The sequence below is a fragment of the Aspergillus pseudotamarii genome (assembly GCF_009193445.1).
Source record: "Aspergillus pseudotamarii strain CBS 117625 unplaced genomic scaffold BDV38scaffold_100, whole genome shotgun sequence".
Lineage (NCBI taxonomy): Eukaryota > Fungi > Ascomycota > Eurotiomycetes > Eurotiales > Aspergillaceae > Aspergillus > Aspergillus pseudotamarii.
Genome location: NW_022475114.1, coordinates 1 through 20,162, shown reverse-complemented (window position 1 = coordinate 20,162; position 20,162 = coordinate 1). Strand labels below are relative to the sequence as shown.

The window sequence follows — 20,162 nt, the reverse complement described above, 5'->3', positions numbered from 1 at the left end:
CAAGCGGCGTGGCATTTAATCATGGTCACGGTAGCATGATTCCCGTTCTTCCCCCCCAAAGGACAAGCCAGTGGGAAGGCATGACGGGACGGCGGATGACCCAACCTCCCCACTCCGATAGCGATAACTCCATCCCAGGATCCCCTAGCGTATCTCCGGCCGACGCAACTCCCGCCTCACCGCTGCTTTGCTCCCCACCGCTTCATGCCCGCCATGGCCTCATCCTATCATCCTCTTCTCTTCTTTTCTTTCGTACCCCCGGATTCTGGGCTTTCTGCTCTCCCGAAGGCCTTTGTCCTCAGGCTTCGCCGCTGCCGATTTCACTTCCAATCCTACCTCTTATTTGTTTTTTGTACCACCCCCGTCTGTCGTTTATTTTATTTTATTTTTTGATGAATTTTTCCCTTTCCTATTTCTTGTTTCCCCTCCCCCTTGGTACATAGTCAATTGACACAATGTCAAATGTCGATATTTCCAGCGACGGCTTTATCGGCCTCGATTATGACTCGAGAAACTACCTCCAGCCTCAGTCATGGCCCGTGGCGGTGGACCACCAGGCTTCCCACCGAGCAGAAGGAGCGCGAGACATTTCTCCCTTGCAAACCAGCGGTCACGCATTTGAACAGTCGGTAGCTCACGATCCCAATCTGTTAGTCGACTGGCAATTTCAGCACATGCAACCCCACCTTCAGTACTCTCATGAGGAAGCCTCCGCTCCTCAGTTCACGACCGCAAGCTATGGGATGCCCATCCACTCGTCCCCCATTGATTTAATCTCTGCTACACCCCAAGGACAATTGGGCGGGGGTCTCTTAGACGGTCCATATCTGCCTCTATCCGCACCGGTTGACATGGTTCCTTTTCCTTATCAAGATCTGCAATCTGACCTGATGGCCTTTCCGTCCGATGGCCTAGCGCATGGCCTACCTGAGATTCCCTCGTACGCCGCGCCGCAGAACGTAATAGACAGCAGCTCGCCCGCGGACACGTACTTGGAGGTCCGTTCGTTGGCCAGTTCGAGCAGCGACAATGGCTGGAGCACTATTGAGCCGCGCCGCTCGCATGAGTACTTCCCCGACCAAGGGTTCTTCATCAATCCCACACAGACATTGCATGATAGGAGCCTCTCGGAGTCATCATATTCAACGTCATATGGCAGCTTTGTAGAGATTTCGAATCCAGTTAACTCGCCCAGTTCGGACACCAACTTTGACGCCGCCTTCAATAACACAATGACCCGACGTGTGTCGTTCGACCATACCTCGCATGGCTCGCAGTCACCGACTGCGGTCAGCCCTGTGGCCATTGTGCGACCTATTCCAGTCCCCATCAAGAAGCCTTCGTCACCTACACGGTCAACCGGGTCACAAGCCTCGTCTACCTCTCCTCCTACAAGGAAGCCATCCCGCAAGAGCCCTATTGCTGCCAAGACTGCCGAGACAAAAGTTCGGAAGCAGTCACAAAATGGAAAGCCAGAAACCGAGAAGCGTGTTGGAAAGCGGAAGGGCCCGCTCAAGCCAGATCAGCGGAAACAAGCCAGCGAGATTCGCAAGTTAAGAGCGTGTCTCCGTTGCAAATTCTTGAAGAAAACTGTAAGTAGTCCGTCTAATTACTGATAAGGCGAGCCCTGAGACAGTTGACTAACCGTTAAAATAGTGCGACAAAGGCGAACCCTGTGCTGGCTGTCAACCATCGCACGCTCGGCTCTGGCAGGTGCCATGCACCCGCATTGACATTAAGGAAATTGGCTACTTCATGAAGGACTGGAAAGCTGACTACGAGCGTCATATTAAGCTTGGGTTCTCAGTAGACAATATCAAAGGATTCTCAGAGCATGAGAGGACTCTCTTCATCACCCACGGCTATGGTCAAATTCTTCCCATCAATGCTCGCGAGGTTTATGTGCACAACGATGAGTGCTTCAGTGTCGACTGGGTAGAGACGTACAACCGAGGACCCACGAAGTTCGAGGTGGAAACCGCTAAGCTTTCTGCTGGAATGGAAGGGATTTCAACCGCTATGTTATCTGATTATCTCGATCGCCATATTGATGGAAACGGTACTTTCGAGAAATTTGTTGATGATTACTTTGAAGGTACTCCGTTCCTGACACAAATGCTGAAGACCGCGTTCCGGTTCTATTACCGCACAAAGATGCCGGTGATCCGCAAAGCCTTGAAGCTTATCATTGCCTACAATCTGACGCTCCATGTCACGTTGGTCGAAGGCCTAGGCGAGGAAGAGCCACTTCTTGGAAAGATTACAGCAGAGAAGTCAAAGTTCAAGGGCAAGACATTGGCGCCGGTAATGATCAACTTCCAAATCAAGTGTGCTATGGCAAACATGTGGCGTGAGTTACAAAAGGATGTTCTGGAAGAGCTCTCTAGCCTCTACTCCAGCGTCTACAGTGGAGAGAAGCTGAAGAACTGGCCAACAATCTTCATCCTTGCGTCCATTCTTTTGGCCGTATGGGAAGAGATGCAGTTCGACTGCCATTACCGCACTCCTGTAAGTTGTCTTTGGGATAATATGGGATTTTGCAGAGATGCTAACGGTTGCCAGGATGCTGCCCAGGTCGAGAAATTCTGCAACGACATGGAGACTACCCCCGTCGGCGTTATTGTTGGCTTGTTTCAGGCGATTTCGCAGAAACTTCCCGCATTCACCGAGTGGGAAACACAAAAGCACCACCACCTGCTGCACTCGAACCCGGATGTTTGCAGCGCAATGACCGAGGTTCGCCAACATGTCAAGGATCACGGTAAGAAAGTCGGATGCCGCGCAGCGTATTTATCTTGCTAACCTCCATCCAGAGAGCTATCTCCGTAGCCGCTCCAATTTGAAATTTAACCGCAACGACTTTGACTGTTTATCGAATAAGTTTGTTTCAAGACTTGTTGTCCGCGCCAATTAAACGATAAGTTATGAGAATGATGGTACATTGCGCTTGTTTTTCTCACGGCTTCTCAAAGATGACGGCATCGGCACGGTATGAAACTATGAGATATGCCGGCATTCACGATTATGACTCGCATTAAGCCATTAGCAACTACGATCGTTCTATCCATTCTTGTTTTCCGTCTCGGTCTTCTCTACATATTTTTTTATTTTATTTTTTGTTTTTGCCAGTCTAGCCTAAAGCTTACCTGTTGTCTCTTGCGTTGTTTCAACTTACACACTCTTTTTGCTTCTAGTGGTGTACCTTTCTCGCACAGTATTATAAACAGCGATGATGAGGATCACGAATGTCATGATATTGTATGGTCACGAAATGTTTTGCAGCAGCAAACGATGAGCGCAACCGAGTTGCCGACGTATAGTGGAGGCTAGTTCCCGCTTATGATGCTGCTTTTTTGCATTTATGTGCCTGGTTAGCGTATGTCTGTGTGTGCATTTGTGTTTCCCTTGATTTATCTTGATTCTGATCTTGTTATCTATTATGGGTATTGTATCTCAATATCGGAGTGTGGGAAGGGCTGTGTGGCATGAAGCTTCACTCTTATTGGTTTTACTCGTTTTTCCCCTGTTTTAAATCCACAGAAAAAAAAAGAAAAAGTGTGTTAGCACACTCGGCTGCTCTTGGTTGCCTTGAAGCTAGAGCCAAGTCACAGGGTAATATATATAATTCATATACGGACCAACTCGAGCATACGCTCAAAGTGAGACTCGTACAGGACTTACACCGTCTAGACATTTGCAACCCCAGCAACCAGTAGCAACAATGCGGTCAACGTAGTAACACTAACACCGTATAACAGTGAGTTGGCCTCTCCCCAGCCAATCTGTTGCAAGTGCTCCCTCGGACTCGGGCGAAGTCGGTTATGGCAGCATACCGCCATGTGTCCTGTACGAAGTTTCGACTGCATTGGGCAATTATCCTAAATTTGGGTCTTCCTGTACTGCTATTTTGAGAACGAGGCAACGAGGCTTTCCTCACCGTAACCTATAGCCACGTTTACTTTCTGTATTGGTTGGCGATCTTTTTTACTTAGCCTCTGCTATTGAGAGTTCCTAAATTTGGACTACGAATTGGTGGCTCCACAGTGGGTATGGTCTAATATGACCAATATGAGGAACTGTGTGACTTGGTATTCAGTTATCCCATTGATCTAAGTACCGCCAACAGAACGAGCAACATTTGCAATCAATGGTAAGGTGCTCATCGCCAAGGGAGGACCGCACACGCTCCACTGCTAACGCCACCCCGACGGTCCGGAACGCTTGCTGGAATGACTTTCCATCCGGGACTGGTGCGCCCAATATCGCGTGCGAAAAGTACGTGGCCGACTGGACCGTGATGTTCTCTACGTTCGGTAAGCCTCCAGACATCACCCAGTCGAGAACGATGGATAGCGTTAGCAGATCCGGTCTATCCCATTCTCTATACTCTCGGAAACGCAGGGATCGGAGACTCGGGGGGAGGTGACAATTTTGGCGGAGGTGTTTCTCCGCCTCGGGGCTTTGCCCGCCATTATCGCCTCTCAGGACCTTCGGGTCAATGGTGAGGTGTTGGAGACATTTGAAGTCGCGGAAGTCGAGGGCTGGGCAGTCCGTGCGCAGGTAGAAGTCTAGTTCGAGGCTAAGGAGTGAATGTGCTTGCGCTTTTAGGGCGTTCACGATCGCTCCTCGGTCTGTGGGGTAGTGGTCTGGCCGGGTCGTCCATGGGGATCCCTTCAGGGTGAAGTTCTTGAGAGCTTTGGGGAATTTGAGCATCTCTTGGAGAGCGTGTGGCGATACGTCGCAGCAGAGAAGGGTAAGGGTTTCCAAGGATGTTGGGCTAAACCAGGGTCTCTTGGTATAACTCAGTGTTTCCGAGCTCAGGCCGGAAATGATGGCTGCTACTATACTCAGCTTCCGTAGCTTGGGATGAAGCAGGACAGTCTCGCGCGAGGAAAAGTACCAAAGGTCGGCCGTTGGATTTTGTAGGGGTGTAGGTATAAGGTCGTTCATAATCAGCTCGCCTTGAGGCTGTTAGTGTGTGTATGTACAGAATAGGGAGGTGGGGGTTGTAAAGTGGAACATGGAGTAGCAGACATGTTGCTAAGGAAGGCAGAACGCCCGACATCGACTGGGTTGATTGCTGGAAGAGCCAGGACCAGATTTCAGACAAAGCGTCGAGTCTTGGACCAGGCCCGAAATCCGGGTCATCACAAGATCGACATATATCATATTCAAGGCCCTTGACGACAAGTCGTTTCAGGTTGATCAGGCGGCCGATGGTTGGTACCAGGCTTTCCACGAGGATTGGATAATATTCGTCCTCATTTGGAACGTCTTCAAGATAGTGATAGTGAATCACAAGCTCTTGTATGTATTCTGCGCGAAGCATCTTACGGTCCAAGGCATAGGTGAAGCTTTCTCCGGCATGGTTGCCCAGATAGACAGACCGGTAGAGATAAGGCTCTACCTGCATTTGAAGACGTCGACATGTCCGCGCGAGACTCGCAAGAGAGGCTTGCGATGGGACCTCTTCTAGAATCCCTGTCAGGATCTCTGTGGGCAGATGAAGCAGTTGTACGGGTGTTGCCATTTGAGAAGTCTGCCCTTGATGAGTGAATCGTCATGACTCAAGTACGGATCAACATTCACCGCTGTTGTCACGGCTAGTTTTTGTTTCTTCTTCTCACTCACATCATCAGCATCACACTCCTACAGTCCTCGAAGCTACAGTTCTTTCCCTCTCGCGAGACGGTATTGATTCAAATCCCATCTTCTTATCGCAAAGAATACCCGGTAACACAACCCCACGAATCCACCTTGATAGCGATAAATACTTCGCCTCGCCTGTCCGCGGTAAAAATGCTCACGTCATCCGAACTCGCGCTGACGGAGGTATACCCTCCTACCACCTACACAGGTATACGAGCGATCAAGACAGCCGTCGCAGAGACAAGAAATAGACTGGTCACCGAAGACATCAGCCAGTGTCTATCCTTCAAGCATGTTTCGCCCAAGGATTTCAGTTTTATCGACGCCCACCGGAGGCAACTAGGTGCAGTCCAGTTTACATACTTTCAAGATATTAACACCCTCATAATTAAGGTCCCTACCCGCGCGCACGAAATTGCGCATAGAAATTTCGAACGAATGATTGCGGCCCAGTTCTCCACTATGAACATCGGTATCGACCAGTTTCTGTCCCTCGGGGCCACCCTCTATGTGGGGCCGACCGCCTCGAAGAAAGAGGGGGACAGTGCATTCACGAACTCTGTCGTCCGATCTCTGGAGAGTGACTGGCCGACCCTGGTAATAGAAGCTGGGGTATCTGAATCTATGCCGCGTCTGCGGCAGGACGCCCAGTGGTGGATTTCCAACTCTGAGGGGAAAGTTCATATCGTTCTACTTATCAAGGTGACAAGGAATGCCAGAAGCATGGTATTTGAAAAGTACGTGCCTGAGGTTTGGATGCTCGAACAACCGCGAATCTCGGCGCCACCTAGCTATCGGGCTGTGTTGGTCTCCACCACTGAGGTTCATCAAGGAGCGAACCCCCCCTACGTTCAGGGTCCCCCAGTTATACTGGAATTTCAGCGTATTCTGTGTAGACCACCTGTGCCCCTTGAAAGGGATATTCAACTCGGACCCGCTGAGCTGCTGCTCCTAGCTCGTCTAGTCTTGCCCCATTGATTTGACCTACATAGTACAAGGGTGAGATGAGCTACCTTAATCTGTGATATCAAAAGGGGTTTCCTTGGTTCTGATAACTATCTAATGTCCTGTTCATTCATCAGAATGCTGCTTAATGTTCCTATTTACCTTGAGAATTGTATGCCACTATGAAAATGGAACAATCACTTCCATTAAACAATAAAACAATCCTCATCACCCAACAACCTCAAAGTACCTTAAAAACTCCGGGTCCTTCCTCAGCTCCTCATGTTCCTCAACCTCTACCTGCACTAAAACCTCAAAGATCCTCGTTGCTCCACTTGAAAAGTTTGGCAAGATTACCGCGCAAGCTCCAGGGAGGGACAAAGGAACCCGAAATGCAACAGGTCTCAAATCACCCCCAATATCGTACTTTTGGGCATTCCCCGAGTACCAAGTATTCATGAACACGTCCATATCACTGAAGTCTGCCTGGGAGCCCAGTGTCTCCATCGGAGTGAGCGACTTTATGAGGGAGGTCATGTGGCTGATCGTGTATAGGTTGGTGGAGTTTATAGATTGACGGATTAAGGTAGCTGCAGCTGCGAGACCACGGTCACCATCTGAAACCAGGGTTTCGGCAGTAGCAGGGCCTGCTTGAGACCCGATGACGGCGTTGCCAAAGTAACGCTCAGAAGTTTTCTTCTCTGGATCGCGAGTGCGGACATCAATGGGGTGAACGAAACGGGATGGCAAGGAGGATTTTTCTGGGTGCAGATTGAGCCGGGCACGTGTAATTGACGTCCAGGCAAGTGCAGATATGCAGTCGTACGAGGTTATGTAGTCTACCTCGGTCAGATATGGGGTGCACCGTGCTTTGAGCTGTTGTATGGATGACTCAGAGACCCTGTACATGCTTGATCGGAAGGTAGGTGGCGGCTTTAGTTTGAATTGGCTCTTCTCCATGACGTGGAACATTGGGAGCTTTTCCAGATGTTCTTGCCTGGAGAAGGTTGAGCCGATCTCTGGCGCGTTGTATGGAGCTCTGTTGAGGTCTGGGGTGTAGGTAGGCATTTTCAACTCTTCCTGATGTGCCTTGCAGCTTTGACAGATAAGAGACACAAATGTATCAATGGCAGACCAGTCTCCAGCCGCGTGATTTATCAATAACCCTAGAATCAGGCCACCCTCCACGAGACTTAATTGAAGAGCGCAGATCTGCTTTGGGGTTGCTGGCTCCTCCGGTAAAAACTCGATAAAGTCCATATTATCTGGAGAAAATGAGTCCTGGACTAGGGTGGAAAGCGATTTTTGTTCCTTGTACTCAAACCGGCGAATATTGAGTTTGACCTGGCTTCCTGGTGGTATCACAATACAAAGTTTACCATACTCGTTGAATTCCAGGTTCCCTGCCATGAAGGGCAGTTGGATGGTCGCGTTCTTCACCCCTTCCGCCATGGAGGTGACCAATCTATCTGGATCAATGGTGGGTTGGAGCTCATAGAATAGTAAGACTTTCACAGTCTTCGTGATACCGATTTTGTCCATATCGGACAGTTCATATTTCATGTCACCCATGGCTTGACAGTCATAAAAATCCTGATCGGGCTAAGATGAGTATAGATTGAAAAAGGGAAGAAGAGAAATAGAGGGTTGATATCTTACTAGTCTCAAGATTACTATACTATATCTTATTTTATATCCACATCTCTCATAAGCCTGCTAATCCCAAATGGGCTGCCCGACCGTCTGGATTATGTTCAGGCAACCAATGCTAATTGGTCCCCTTTTTTTTCAGGCCACAAATTTCTTATTATTGTTCCACATAATCGTTACTCAGCCATACCCAGAAACCAAAGAATAAGCAATGATGGCCAATTCTTTGCTTGAATTTGAAATAGAGTTTGTCACTTGTTTCCGGCGTATATCGAAGAAGCGGATTCAAGTATGCCATATGACCTGTACAATAACCTACATACAAGCTCATTTTCTAAGTTGGACAACTGAGCGACTTTGACTGGGTGAACTACGGTGATGGCGGCTATGGTATTGGCTGATTTTCTTCCTGGCTGTAAGGCTTAACTTCTTAAGGGGAGCTGTAAAGAAATTGCATAACTCCGGAGAACCTGACTGCCAACTACCGGCGGTTCATTGTTTATCAGTCCCGGCTTCTTCCTGAGAGAGATTGGAAAGCGCAGTCAGATATTATGTTATTGGTTTTAATGACAGCAACACCCTGGAATTAATACCTCCGAGGGTTAGGTCTTCATGTAATACTTGAGATGAAAAATGGATTCCAGGTTATCTAGCTACAGAGTAGTGTCTCGGCTATATCCACGAGGCCATTTCAACCTCCCATCTAAATAACGCATAGTAGTAGATGCCTCCACCATCTATAGGTCAATTGAAACAGTACGTAGAATGAAGCTAACCATAGGTAGACGTCAGCAAATAGTCGAAGTGTTGCCATCCTGGCTTGTAAACAACTCATCTCACTAATATAGTTCAGTTAGGTAGTTAGTTACTTACTCTCAGTGATTAACTAATCATTGTACCTGCCTATTCAGGAGTGGAGAATTACCGGATGCGCAAGGTCGATCACCTGACCCTCCTGCCGTTAGCGCTGGCCGGGGCCGTCTCAGTGACCCAACTATTAGGCTACTAAGAGTGTCCACTGCCCCCTCTCGGGGCGATAAGCCCGGATTTCACACGTCATCGCTACTTGCAGCGACACCGCGCAGGAGGTCGCAGGAGTTGGGACACAAAAAGTTAATCACCTTCTAAGGCATTTTTATGAAGAAAATAAGCTAGCTGTTGCCACAAGCGTGCAGAGCAACAAAATTTTCAACATCAATATGGTTTCCATTATAGGTAACGAAGGAAAATGGAAGATTTCCGTTTGAAGATGCCGACTGGTGGCGTCAGTGGCGGGTACGGACGGAATTGTCCCTACTCCATCCTTAAACTGATAATGAGTCTTCCCCAAGGTATGGATGACACAATTTCTTCGGTTTCCGTCGTTCTCAGCCACCATTCTAGTGAAAACTTTGAACCCAGAAGTCCACTTTGCACTCTCGCAGTACCATAATCGCATGTAGAAGCCAGCAAGTAGGAGTCGATAACGAGTCGACTGAGTCATCCGCCGGAACACTTCTAGCAGTTTCCCCAAGTTCCACTGAGAGTTCGCTGGCGGAGGAAGAAAGGATCGCCCTCTGACTGGTCGGACAAGGAGGAGAAAGTGCCAGGAGATGCCAGAATCCTAAGGTTCAACCGGCGCTTATCCATTTAAGAGTGAATTGACCGCCATGGTCCGTCCTTACATCACGTTATCGACCTATCACTGACCGACCCTGACTGACTAAGGCGCTTCGCCTCCTTTGCCTCTCCCCTCATCTCTCCTGACCACCTACTTAAACTGCTCTTCCTCCTTCTCGCCTTCTAACTTCTTCATCCTTCATCACCCTCTCAGTTCCTGCGGCTGTTGCCAACCTACCTTTCTCCCAACGTCTCCTAGAATACTCCTTACTACCTTCTATACCACTGAAATACTTTCATCGCGGTCATCATGCAGATCTTCGTCAAGACTCGTGAGTATACCTAACTCCCATTCTCCAGTTTAGCGCCACTTGGCACCTTCTAACACTCCGTCTCTAGTTACCGGCAAGACCATCACTTTGGAGGTCGAGTCGAGCGACACTATCGACAATGTCAAGAGCAAGATTCAGGATAAGGAGGGCATTCCTCCTGACCAGCAGCGCTTGATCTTTGCTGGCAAGCAGCTTGAGGATGGCCGCACCCTCTCTGACTATAACATCCAGAAGGAGTCCACCCTTCACCTTGTTCTTCGTCTCCGTGGTGGAATGCAGATCTGTATGTTCTCTATTGCCCTGTTTGCCACTTGCAAAGATATCAAGTTATAGACTTACTAACTGATCTATCTATAGTCGTGAAGACCCTCACTGGAAAGACTATTACCCTCGAGGTTGAGTCGAGCGATACCATCGACAACGTTAAAAGCAAGATCCAGGACAAGGAAGGTATTCCTCCCGACCAGCAGCGTTTGATCTTCGCTGGTAAGCAGCTCGAGGATGGTCGTACTCTGTCGGACTACAATATTCAGAAGGAATCTACTCTTCACTTGGTTCTGCGCTTGCGTGGTGGTATGCAAATTTTCGTCAAGACTCTCACTGGAAAGACAATCACACTGGAGGTTGAATCATCCGACACGATCGACAATGTGAAGTCAAAGATTCAAGATAAGGAGGGCATTCCTCCTGACCAGCAGCGTCTCATTTTCGCCGGCAAGCAGCTCGAAGATGGTCGCACTTTGTCCGATTACAACATTCAGAAAGAGTCTACATTGCACTTGGTCCTTCGTCTTCGTGGTGGTATGCAGATCTTCGTTAAGACACTCACCGGCAAGACTATCACCTTGGAAGTTGAGAGCTCGGACACTATCGATAACGTTAAGTCGAAGATCCAAGACAAGGAGGGTATTCCCCCAGACCAGCAACGTCTTATCTTTGCTGGTAAGCAGCTAGAGGATGGACGCACGCTCTCCGACTACAACATCCAGAAGGAGAGCACCTTACATCTGGTTCTACGTCTCCGTGGTGGAAACTAATGTCTTGTTTGATTTTCTGCTATCGCGACTCAACTGGGTTGAGTAGCCATGCATGGCGTTCGGTTGGTTCTAGGCTTTTATGAATATGTTTCAACAGCATACTGCTTTCTGTATCACTACACAATGTTGTGGTGCATTACATAGTTCAGTCCTTATTATCTACGATCCTTCTCTACAATGAATAACGACCGATTCTGTTCGGTATTCTGGCTTGGTATAGAACGGTGTCTTCTAGAATCCGTAGATCATAGGATCCTTGTCTTGTTTCTTTTGTATTCATATGCGCATAAAACTATCGTAGCTATTTGCGAATGCGAAAGGAGTTGAAGTTCAGTAGTAATAATATTTCATGCCGATTGACCTCGCAGCCGTTAGCGCATCCAGTTTGCCACAGCTCCCTATCACACGTGACAACTTGAAGTGGCTTGCGGAAGGCGGGATGGAACTTTAAGCTATGGAGTGAATGTTCTTGACAAACAATCCAAAGAGTTTGGAACTTGTTGTCGCAACAACTCGCAGAATCCCAGCGATGTGAGCATCGGTCGGGATGCCCTCATATTTTTACCACCTTGCGATTGAATTATTTGCACGCCCATCATCTGGCCCCAGAGGTGCCTTCCATAGTTCAGACGATCAATCCCCAACATCGCTATCCATTGACTCCATATGTGAAGCTTTACAGCCATTTCAGAAGCGGTCGCGACGCTCAGCCCGCCATCATTCGAACGGAAAAGTTTCAAGCGCTTCGACGCTTCTTTCTAGTGACGCTTGCAGCTCAAATTCCGTAGCTTCGACTGTACATCCCACTGCCCCTCTCCTTCATACGAAATCGCCGACCAGCGCCCCCGATTTTGAGGAAGACCCGAGATTGGATAAACTTTCAGTGGAGTGCATTGATATGATACCTACGGATCAGGAGGCAATAGTCCCGAAGCGGGCTGGTAGACGAAGCGATCTCAGGGATAACCTCGTTTCAATGGGGATCGGCACTGATATTCTGGGAGGTCTACGTACGAAGGGTAAATATATACCACTCGATCAACAAACCTCCGATAGTACCTGGGGAATAGTGCATCTGTACCGAGATGCACAGGAGACGCCGTATCTAGTTGAGGAGGATTATCCTTCGTACCTGAAAGGATCCGCTGCTGCAAGACAGCCGTACGATGAACTGGGCGGGGGCTCTAACCCACGTCAGGACGCACATGTGGAGGAACATTCTTCCCTCTTGTATCCGGACGATGACTGCACGACTTTGTGTATACTCGCCGTTCCGTCATATATGTCACCATCGGATTTTCTGGGATTTGTTGGTGAAGCAAGCATGGATGACGTGAGCCATTTCCGGATGATTAGGACCGCCAGAGCCAATCGGTATATGGTTCTGTTAAAATTCCGCAGCGGGAAGAAAGCCAAGGAATGGCAGAAGGAATGGAATGGGAAGGTCTTCAATAGCATGGAGGTGAGTGTTACTTCCTAATTGCATATCTTGGCATTGATTTCTTATCGTTCTCTCAAAAAGCCTGAAACATGCCATGTCGTATTCGTGAAAACAGTGGAGGTTCAAGCCGTGGATTCACAAGCACAGCACGGGGGTACGGCTACTCATCAGGACACTCTCTTATCTCATTCTGCGACTAGTCCCCAGCGTGCAACCATATCCTCTACGGGACAATCCAGCACTATACCATCAGCCACACTATCTACGAGACCTCTAGCACCTCCCACACCGGCCCTTGTCGAGCTGCCAACATGCCCTGTCTGTCTAGAACGCATGGATGAGACCACTGGCCTGCTTACGATAATCTGTCAACATGTTTTCCATTGTACATGCCTGCAGAAGTGGAAGGGTAGTGGGTGTCCCGTCTGTCGCTACACACAAGACGAGTTCCGCAGAAGCAGCCAGGGCGCACTCTATGAAGACGAACCGGCCGAATGCAGCGTGTGCCATTCCGATATCAACCTTTGGATTTGCTTGATCTGCGGAATTGTCGGTTGCGGTCGCTACGACGGCGCACATGCTTTCGATCACTACAAAGAAACCTCCCACGCGTTTGCCATGGACCTCGCTACGCAACGTGTCTGGGACTATGTGGGTGACGCATATGTTCACCGCATCATACAAAGCAAAACCGACGGCAAACTTGTAGAGCTCCCGGCTGCGGATAACAGTGCACTCGACCCGCCGGACTGGACAGATGCAGTACCCCGGGAAAAGCTAGAAAATATGAGCGTGGAGTACACTCATCTACTCACAAGCCAGCTTGAGAGCCAACGGGCATATTTTGAGGAGATTGTCGAGCGAGCTGTTGACAAGGCATCCCAGGCCAGCACAGCCGCGGCTTCGGCGCAGGAAACAGCTGAAAAAGCCACCGCAAACTTTCGCTCATTACACACACAATACGATAAACTGGAAAATGAGACATTACCCAACCTCGAGCGAGACAAGGCCCGTGCCGAGAAACGTGCAGAGAAGTTCGAGGCGATGGCGCGCAAAATGGAAAAGGAGTGGCGGGAAGAGAAGACTATGAATGAAAGTTTGATGCAGCGCATTGAACACCTGACTTCCGAGGTGGAAGGCCTTAAAGCGACGAATGCAGACTTGACCGAGCAAAACAGGGACCTCACATTCTTTATTAGCGGCTCTGAACGGCTGAGGAATGAAAGCGAGGATATCGTCCAGGGTACTGTCAGTGTTCCTGAACCCCAGACTAACAAGAAGAAAGGCAAGGGGAAGGGACGAAGATAATCATCCTGGGCACAACTGTAGCGGCTCTGACCAAGCCGTTCTCACTCCCTGTACATATCCCAATAGCATGACTATTGGGATCAGCCCGTTTACTTTGTATGTGGAATCCTTGAAGGAAATCCCAGGCGTGTCGCGGAGCACACTGTTCAATTCATTGAAGGTCGACCTGATATCGCCGCCCAAATTGCCCCCAGCTTGAAACATGCAAGTCTAAGCTGGGCACAAGCAGTTCTACGGATACACGCCATGTGCAAAAATGCTCGTGCACTGGAAGATCGGTCGTTCGATCGCAGTCTCCGATTGCTACTTAGGTAGATGTAGCACGAGCCAGTTATGACGTGTTTGCGCCTTACTTTTACGAATAATGACGAATATTCATACCATAGCCTGATTCATAAAGCTCATTCATTTGCTTTCTCTATCTGTAATCTACATTTTTATATATACACACAATAATACTGTTTTACAAGGCCCAAATGCACCTTACTATAACCCTTCACCTAGCTGAACGGAGCACAGATCGAAGTATTCACTCAAAGCTCCTTCCTGATAGCCCAGAAATAGTTGCCCCAGTACTCCGATCCAGGAACCAACTTCCAGCCTATACCAGGGAAATACATCACTCCAGAGCACTTCCACCTCATACCTTGCAACGCATCACCTCCAGCACGCAGCGCCGTTCCATCCTGACTCCGCATCAGACCCTCCTGAGCCCAAGCATACAGCTCATCGGGATTAACAAACTTGCTCCACTCGTGCGTCCCCTTTGGCACAACACCAATCGGCCACGGCGCCTCGGCAATGACTTGGTTGACGAGAAACGAGGGGAAAGTGCGTGCAATAGTCGACCCAACCAACCATCCACCAGGACGAAGAACCCGAAGACAGTTCGTCAAAAAGGCAAGAGGCGACGAAGTGGCATTGGAGTCAACATGCTCGAGAACCTCAAAGAGCGTGACTATGTCGAATTTCTCATCCTCAGGCGTCTCACGCAGTGATGCGACAACGTCCTCCAGCGTGCAGTTCTTGTAGGTGAATTTGCCGTCGCGGAGGTGCGCTTCGACTTTGGGATCCATGCGCGCGTGGTCGCCAGCGATTTTGATGAGCGCTGAGGTTGGGTCGATGGCGGTTATGGAGGCTGCTTGGGTGACTGTTTGGGAGGGGCTGTTGGCGTTCGTGGGGATCGTGCGGGCCAGGGATTCGGCGAAGATGCCGCCGCCGCAGCCGACGTCGAGATAGCGGAGGTTGTTGACTGGGGTTGGGGTGGGGTTTTCGGGTGTGCTGGCGCGTGGTGGTGGGAGGCTATCGAATAGACAGGATGCGATGAAGTCATGACGGAGGGGGTTCATGAGATGGAGGACCCGGCTGGGGCCCATGGGATCCCACCAGCTGCTGGCGAGGGAGGAGAAGTGAGATAGTTCATCGGCGGAGACGGAGGTGGAGTGCGCTCGGTGAGGGGATTTCAGATGGCGGAGGAGGGAGGTAGCCTTGCGGAGGGTTGGTCTGATTTTGGACATTTTGGATTAGGTTGGATGAGAGTATTGCTTTTTGTCTTTTCCCGTTTGATTTAAAGTGATAATTTCGTTGCGGTGTCGGTGATGATCAACGGTGCATTGGCTTTTCAAGGAGATGGGATCTGTTAGGTAGTTAGATTTTGCATTGGACTACAAAAGAACATGATATAGTGCATACTTTGGTTTCCTAATAAGGGGCATCATCAATTGGTTGACATTGCTGCGCTTCTCAATCTCTGAATGATATGACAAGCCGAGAATTGGAGATTGAAGCTTTGAACTGCTATCGCGAATGTGATGTTGGCATTGCGAACAAACATGCCAAGAACTTATGTCATCCCTTTCTCATTGTTTACTTGCTCGTAGCTCTATAGCAATATACATACTGTACATTAGCTGCACATACCCGCATCCCGATCCCATACTTTGGGCTCTACTACACGACTGACTACAAGCTCAAGGGACACAGCCATTTACAGAATCTACTCAGTACCCATTAATATTAGCTAGCCTTGCTCTCCGTCCATGACCCTCGCGACGAGTTACCCCAAATAAGTGACCTAATGCGGGTACCACACACCGACTCTCGACCATCAAGCCTCTAGAACCCTACTAAAAGGGGGGGACCATCTCCAACGGAAACCTGCCGTTCATTCCAAGCTAGGCAAGAGGTGGTCGTACCGTACCGAGCTAACTATCTGACGGACTGGGCGGATTGTGCATCCATCGCATCCCTCTAATCCACCCGGTGGGCCCGCCGTGTCCACTCGATAGTTCTACGGCCCTTCCAGAAACATTCCGTGTCTGGTCATATGCGCCCCATAGCTCGAGTCAATTTGTCGGTCTGGGCAGCTCTGGTCTGGCTTGTCTGTCCTACGGAAACATAGCCCACATATCCGGGAAGATCATCCATCTCATTCGGGAGTATGTTGCTGGTCGGTGAGGTAAGCGAAAGAAGAGTGGATCGTGGACTAGTTGTTGGGAGCGTTCCTTGCATTAACGACTTACGTATGTATTAGATACTAGTAGTACTCCGTAGGTTCGTCGTACTACAAATTGAGCTATTATGTTTGCTCTAGGCTACTGACTGTTTAGTCGTACTTTAGGTGAGTTATTTTGTCTTCTCTTGTCAGAGTACGGAGTACTTTAGGGGTGTTGCGTTAGGGGATGGCGTTGTAGCCTTAAAGTCTATTCCCTGGACTTCCCTTGGGTGCCTAGACACAGCATCTGTTTGAGAAGGTTTGGGTGGAACAAAAAAAAACATCTCCTGAGGAATTCATTCATGTCTTTGGTGCCAGCTAACCCCCTCGAGTCCTGCTGTATCACGCACGGATTTATACACAATGTGGCTGAACTTTCGCTGGCGCCGAAACATGGATGAGGCTGCAAGAACCAGATTCCCGGCTCCTTGGCCATGTCTGATCAAATCCAATGCATGAACCTACTTACCACCCAGTCTTTTCCCCAGGGCTGACATATGCACCTTCCCGGTCCGGCTCGAGAAAGAAGTTCCTAAGGTACGGAGTACAAGGTATTTTATACAGGTACATCAATCACGTGATACTTGTACATTTTGAGGAGGATCCAAAACAAATGCAGCATCTATCGGGGTTGACTCATGACCGTACCACCACTGGCCATGATGACATTGGAAAGCATAGTGAACTACGGGAGCTGATCGCCCTGTGTAATCTATACATTGAAACCCCGTTGACGGGTAACCCAGCCCCGTCCGTAGGTCCAAAAAAAAAAATAGAAAGAATATATATATATATATATATATAAATCCCTCCCTATTCTTGCCCGGGAAAAGGCCATTAGAGGCAGATTTGAAACAGGCCAAAAAGCCCGTTGGTAATAAACAAGATACCATTTGTCCAATGATAACCCTGGGATATTATTGCGATCTCAATAAACTCCGTACTCAAAGACTGTGGACAAGCGTCATGCGTCCATCCGTCCCTGCCTCCAGCCACATCTCCGGGACCCCGAGCGCCCCCTGACTCTGGCGTCGCCCTATATATTTGACCAATAAATTTGGAGGAAAACCCAGAGTAAAAAGGAGACGTGGGTCCCGCTGAATCATTGATTCACAACCAACACGGACTTCTGCAGCGAAACTTATGATATGACGATGACTTAATGTCAATCGTTGACGTCGACGGTCACGATGCAGTTGATATGTGAGCCATGTAACTTCGCTTCGAAGAGAGAGAGGAAACAAACCAAAAATAAAAGAAAAATAAAGGAGGAACCCTCTTTTATTCGAAGCAAAGACTGGACTAATGTTTCTGTTCGGTTTCGCATCTGTTTAAAAAAAAAAAAAAAAAAAAAAAAAAAGAAAAAAAGAGAGAAGAAAAAATAAGGCTATCACGGTGAGAGAGGGTGGTGGGCAAATGACCGTGATACGCCCCAGGCACCAGGGGACCTGACCACCCAGCACGTCTCAGACCAAGCGTCAGAGTGGGTTCCAGCGTTACGCAGCCGCAACGGCACATGCGATGGACGCTTTAGAAGGCTTCCATCGTCGTTCCAAACTTTTCTAGAAGGTCTGCGGAATACCGGATTCGCTTGGCAGGCAAACGAACAGCTCTAACTTGCAGGCAGGATCCCGTTAGTGCAGTGGCTGTGGAGCCCCTCTGCAAGAAAAGGAGAAGCCGCCGTGAGATGATGAGTCCCAAAATCCTGAGTGCGTGGGAACCACTGTCGCAGCCTCCTCCGTCAGGTCCGTACACTAGCAGCCACTAACCTGACTAGTTGCAGCCCGACTAAGGCGAGATGGGATTAGGTGGTAGTGCGTTACCCGCACCATAATTGTCCCCACGGCACATTACCGCCCTCCCCTTCGTAATCTTTTCAACTTACCCATCCCTGTCGGTTTTCTGTTCACGCTGGAGGTGATGTGATAACATGCAGCCAGATGTGACATGCAGCTTTTTTTTTGGGCAACAATTTGAGGAATTTTTTTTCTTTTCCCCCAGGACCGAGGCAATATTGTCCCTGCAGGCATTATCATGTATGCGCGCTCAGTACATCCGTACATGTGGTCGTGTACATTATACATACCGTTCAAAATGTGATACGGAACTTCTGTACTCCATATCCGGACCTTGCGTGGGTCAAGGTTCCCTCACCAAAGCTAAGGATCACATCCGATTCCCCATTATTCGAACCTTTCTAGAAGGAAATTAACTTTCCCATCGGTCGTTCTAATCTCAGGCCATGTTCGACACCCTTCAAAAGGGGGTCCCATCGGTTGGGGTTAGCCGCAATGTTTATTGGCCATATCATGATTTATGATCTAAGTTAGTGAAGTACCTCCCGCCCTGAAATTTCGTCGAGGAGAGAGCAGAAGATGAGGAAGGAGGGGGCGCTGGTCGACCGATGTAGGCTGCCCTATCTTTTGTATTAGAAATTATAATTTTTTTTTTTTTAAAAAATTTTTTTGGTGTTTGTTTTTCTTTTCCTTTACTCCGTACCGTCACTTCGATTCCCGTGTCCGACTGATTCGGAAGGATTCTCCAACGGTGGTCTCCTTGAAAAGAATTGTACTGGTATAGAGCAAAACCCACGCTGTAGGAGATATGCACTGACGATCTTGACGCTCTCCAATGTGATAGGTGCGAAGTATGCAGGCATTTGCAGGTAAATGGTCGCACGATAATTGCGAGGTGCATGACAGCACACACTGGTCACTCCAAAGAGTTGGGCTAACTTTTTGGTTTTTGGAATCGAATGATCATGGACCCCTTGAAAGGTTCTGGGGTAGGGTAAGGGTAAAAAGAAAAAGTAAGCTTCTAAAGGGGGGCATGCGCTCTTCATCTCGGTTCCTGGCGATGGCCTCCAGTCCCGTTATGATTGGTCCCTGACCTTCTTGCGTTATGCAGTATGAAAGCCGTGATGATGCTTTTGGGATCATCGACCGAACCAAACAAATAGGTGGTGTTCTTCAGCATTACTGGGCGTAGCTATGTATCTCCCGTACGCGCACACTGGAGCAGAAATAGAATAAAATATTATTCATTCAGATCGGCACCAAGCCGTATCCACCTCAAGAGCGATTCTCGCACGGCCAGAGAGACGGGGAAAGCCACGTTGTGGAGCCGGAAGCGCGCTGAAGCCTGAAGGTGACCTTCGAGCTTTCGTTCGGTCGGGTTCGACTGGAGCCACTTGGGGTTTTTAGTGGAAACGTGCGAAGCTGTAGTAGTCTCCGTAGACTAGGCCGCAAAGTCCTGAACTAGTAGTCAGTAATAAGTCTAAGAATAATAATAATAATAAATTAAATAATGGAATAATAATAATAATCAAGATAGTACTACTAATAATAATACCATTTAATTTCATACTAACTTACCCGAACCATAATAAAAGAGGCACCAGTCGTACGGTGTGGCTTTGGGAAAGGAATCCTTTTCTTCTGCAAGAGAAGCAATTGTAATACTTGTTTATTTTTAATTTTTTGGTTGGGGACCGTTAAGTTTTTTTTCCTTCCATTACTACGACATATTATCTACCTTAATACCAATAATACCGAGACCGTCATTTTACTTACTTCATCTTCCGTCACCTTCTCCAAAACCTCCGAACACTTTTTTTTTATTCCCTCAATATCATCATCATCCTTTTTTTTTATTTATTTTTATTTATTTATTTTATTTTATTTTATTTATTTATTTTATTTTATTTT

At 48.4% G+C, this 20,162-nt stretch overlaps 8 protein-coding genes across 8 annotated transcripts; 5 read left to right on the top strand and 3 right to left on the bottom strand.

The window, feature by feature from the left end:
- Positions 1–455: 455 nt before the first annotated feature.
- Positions 456–2,914, top strand: BDV38DRAFT_288394 (Zn(II)2Cys6 transcription factor domain-containing protein; the record flags this gene model as incomplete). Its single annotated transcript, XM_032061026.1, has 4 exons — positions 456–1,592; positions 1,657–2,508; positions 2,563–2,761; positions 2,814–2,914. 4 exons carry the CDS (start codon positions 456–458, stop codon positions 2,912–2,914), a joined length of 2,289 nt encoding a protein of 762 aa, XP_031907801.1.
- BDV38DRAFT_11209 (uncharacterized protein) lies at positions 2,878–3,419 on the top strand. Its single transcript, XM_032050987.1, has one exon. It carries the CDS (start codon positions 3,007–3,009, stop codon positions 3,328–3,330), a length of 324 nt encoding a protein of 107 aa, XP_031907800.1. The 5' UTR covers positions 2,878–3,006; the 3' UTR covers positions 3,331–3,419.
- Positions 3,420–3,893: 474 nt separating this feature from the next.
- BDV38DRAFT_11715 (F-box protein) lies at positions 3,894–5,664 on the bottom strand. The gene is made up of 2 exons (XM_032051061.1): positions 5,035–5,664; positions 3,894–4,961 (listed from the first exon to the last, which is right to left on the bottom strand). The coding sequence occupies exons 1-2, from the start codon at positions 5,528–5,530 to the stop codon at positions 4,093–4,095; spliced, it is 1,365 nt and encodes a 454-aa protein (XP_031907799.1). The 5' UTR covers positions 5,531–5,664; the 3' UTR covers positions 3,894–4,092.
- On the top strand, positions 5,376–6,725 carry BDV38DRAFT_11231 (uncharacterized protein). The gene has a single exon (XM_032050988.1). It carries the CDS (start codon positions 5,800–5,802, stop codon positions 6,625–6,627), a length of 828 nt encoding a protein of 275 aa, XP_031907798.1. The 5' UTR covers positions 5,376–5,799; the 3' UTR covers positions 6,628–6,725.
- BDV38DRAFT_11698 (transferase) lies at positions 6,726–8,838 on the bottom strand. The gene has a single exon (XM_032051056.1). It carries the CDS (start codon positions 8,164–8,166, stop codon positions 6,823–6,825), a length of 1,344 nt encoding a protein of 447 aa, XP_031907797.1. The 5' UTR covers positions 8,167–8,838; the 3' UTR covers positions 6,726–6,822.
- A 1,315-nt stretch (positions 8,839–10,153) lies between these two features.
- BDV38DRAFT_288390 (ubiquitin family protein) lies at positions 10,154–11,212 on the top strand (the record flags this gene model as incomplete). Its single annotated transcript, XM_032061025.1, has 3 exons — positions 10,154–10,175; positions 10,243–10,458; positions 10,533–11,212. The coding sequence occupies 3 exons, from the start codon at positions 10,154–10,156 to the stop codon at positions 11,210–11,212; spliced, it is 918 nt and encodes a 305-aa protein (XP_031907796.1).
- Positions 11,213–12,110: 898 nt separating this feature from the next.
- Positions 12,111–13,961, top strand: BDV38DRAFT_275683 (putative RING and UBP finger domain protein; the record flags this gene model as incomplete). The annotated part of the gene is made up of 2 exons (XM_032058072.1): positions 12,111–12,674; positions 12,735–13,961. The coding sequence occupies 2 exons, from the start codon at positions 12,111–12,113 to the stop codon at positions 13,959–13,961; spliced, it is 1,791 nt and encodes a 596-aa protein (XP_031907795.1).
- A 533-nt stretch (positions 13,962–14,494) lies between these two features.
- Positions 14,495–15,478, bottom strand: BDV38DRAFT_288388 (3-demethylubiquinone-9 3-methyltransferase; the record flags this gene model as incomplete). The annotated part of the gene is made up of 1 exon (XM_032061024.1): positions 14,495–15,478. One exon carries the CDS (start codon positions 15,476–15,478, stop codon positions 14,495–14,497), a length of 984 nt encoding a protein of 327 aa, XP_031907794.1.
- Positions 15,479–20,162: the final 4,684 nt, after the last annotated feature.

What these genes read in the sequence shown, in the direction of transcription:
- BDV38DRAFT_11209 (XM_032050987.1), top strand. Translation starts at nt 3,007, where the DNA reads ATGCCGGCATTCACGATTATGACTCGCATTAAGCCATTAGCAACTACG.
- BDV38DRAFT_11715 (XM_032051061.1), bottom strand. Translation starts at nt 5,530, where the DNA reads ATGGCAACACCCGTACAACTGCTTCATCTGCCCACAGAGATCCTGACA. An exon ending in TCTGCCTTCCTTAGCAACAT is followed by an intron (nt 4,962 to 5,034) that starts GTCTGCTACTCC and finishes AACAGCCTCAAG; the next exon opens with GCGAGCTGATTATGAACGAC.
- BDV38DRAFT_11231 (XM_032050988.1), top strand. Translation starts at nt 5,800, where the DNA reads ATGCTCACGTCATCCGAACTCGCGCTGACGGAGGTATACCCTCCTACC.
- BDV38DRAFT_11698 (XM_032051056.1), bottom strand. Translation starts at nt 8,166, where the DNA reads ATGGGTGACATGAAATATGAACTGTCCGATATGGACAAAATCGGTATC.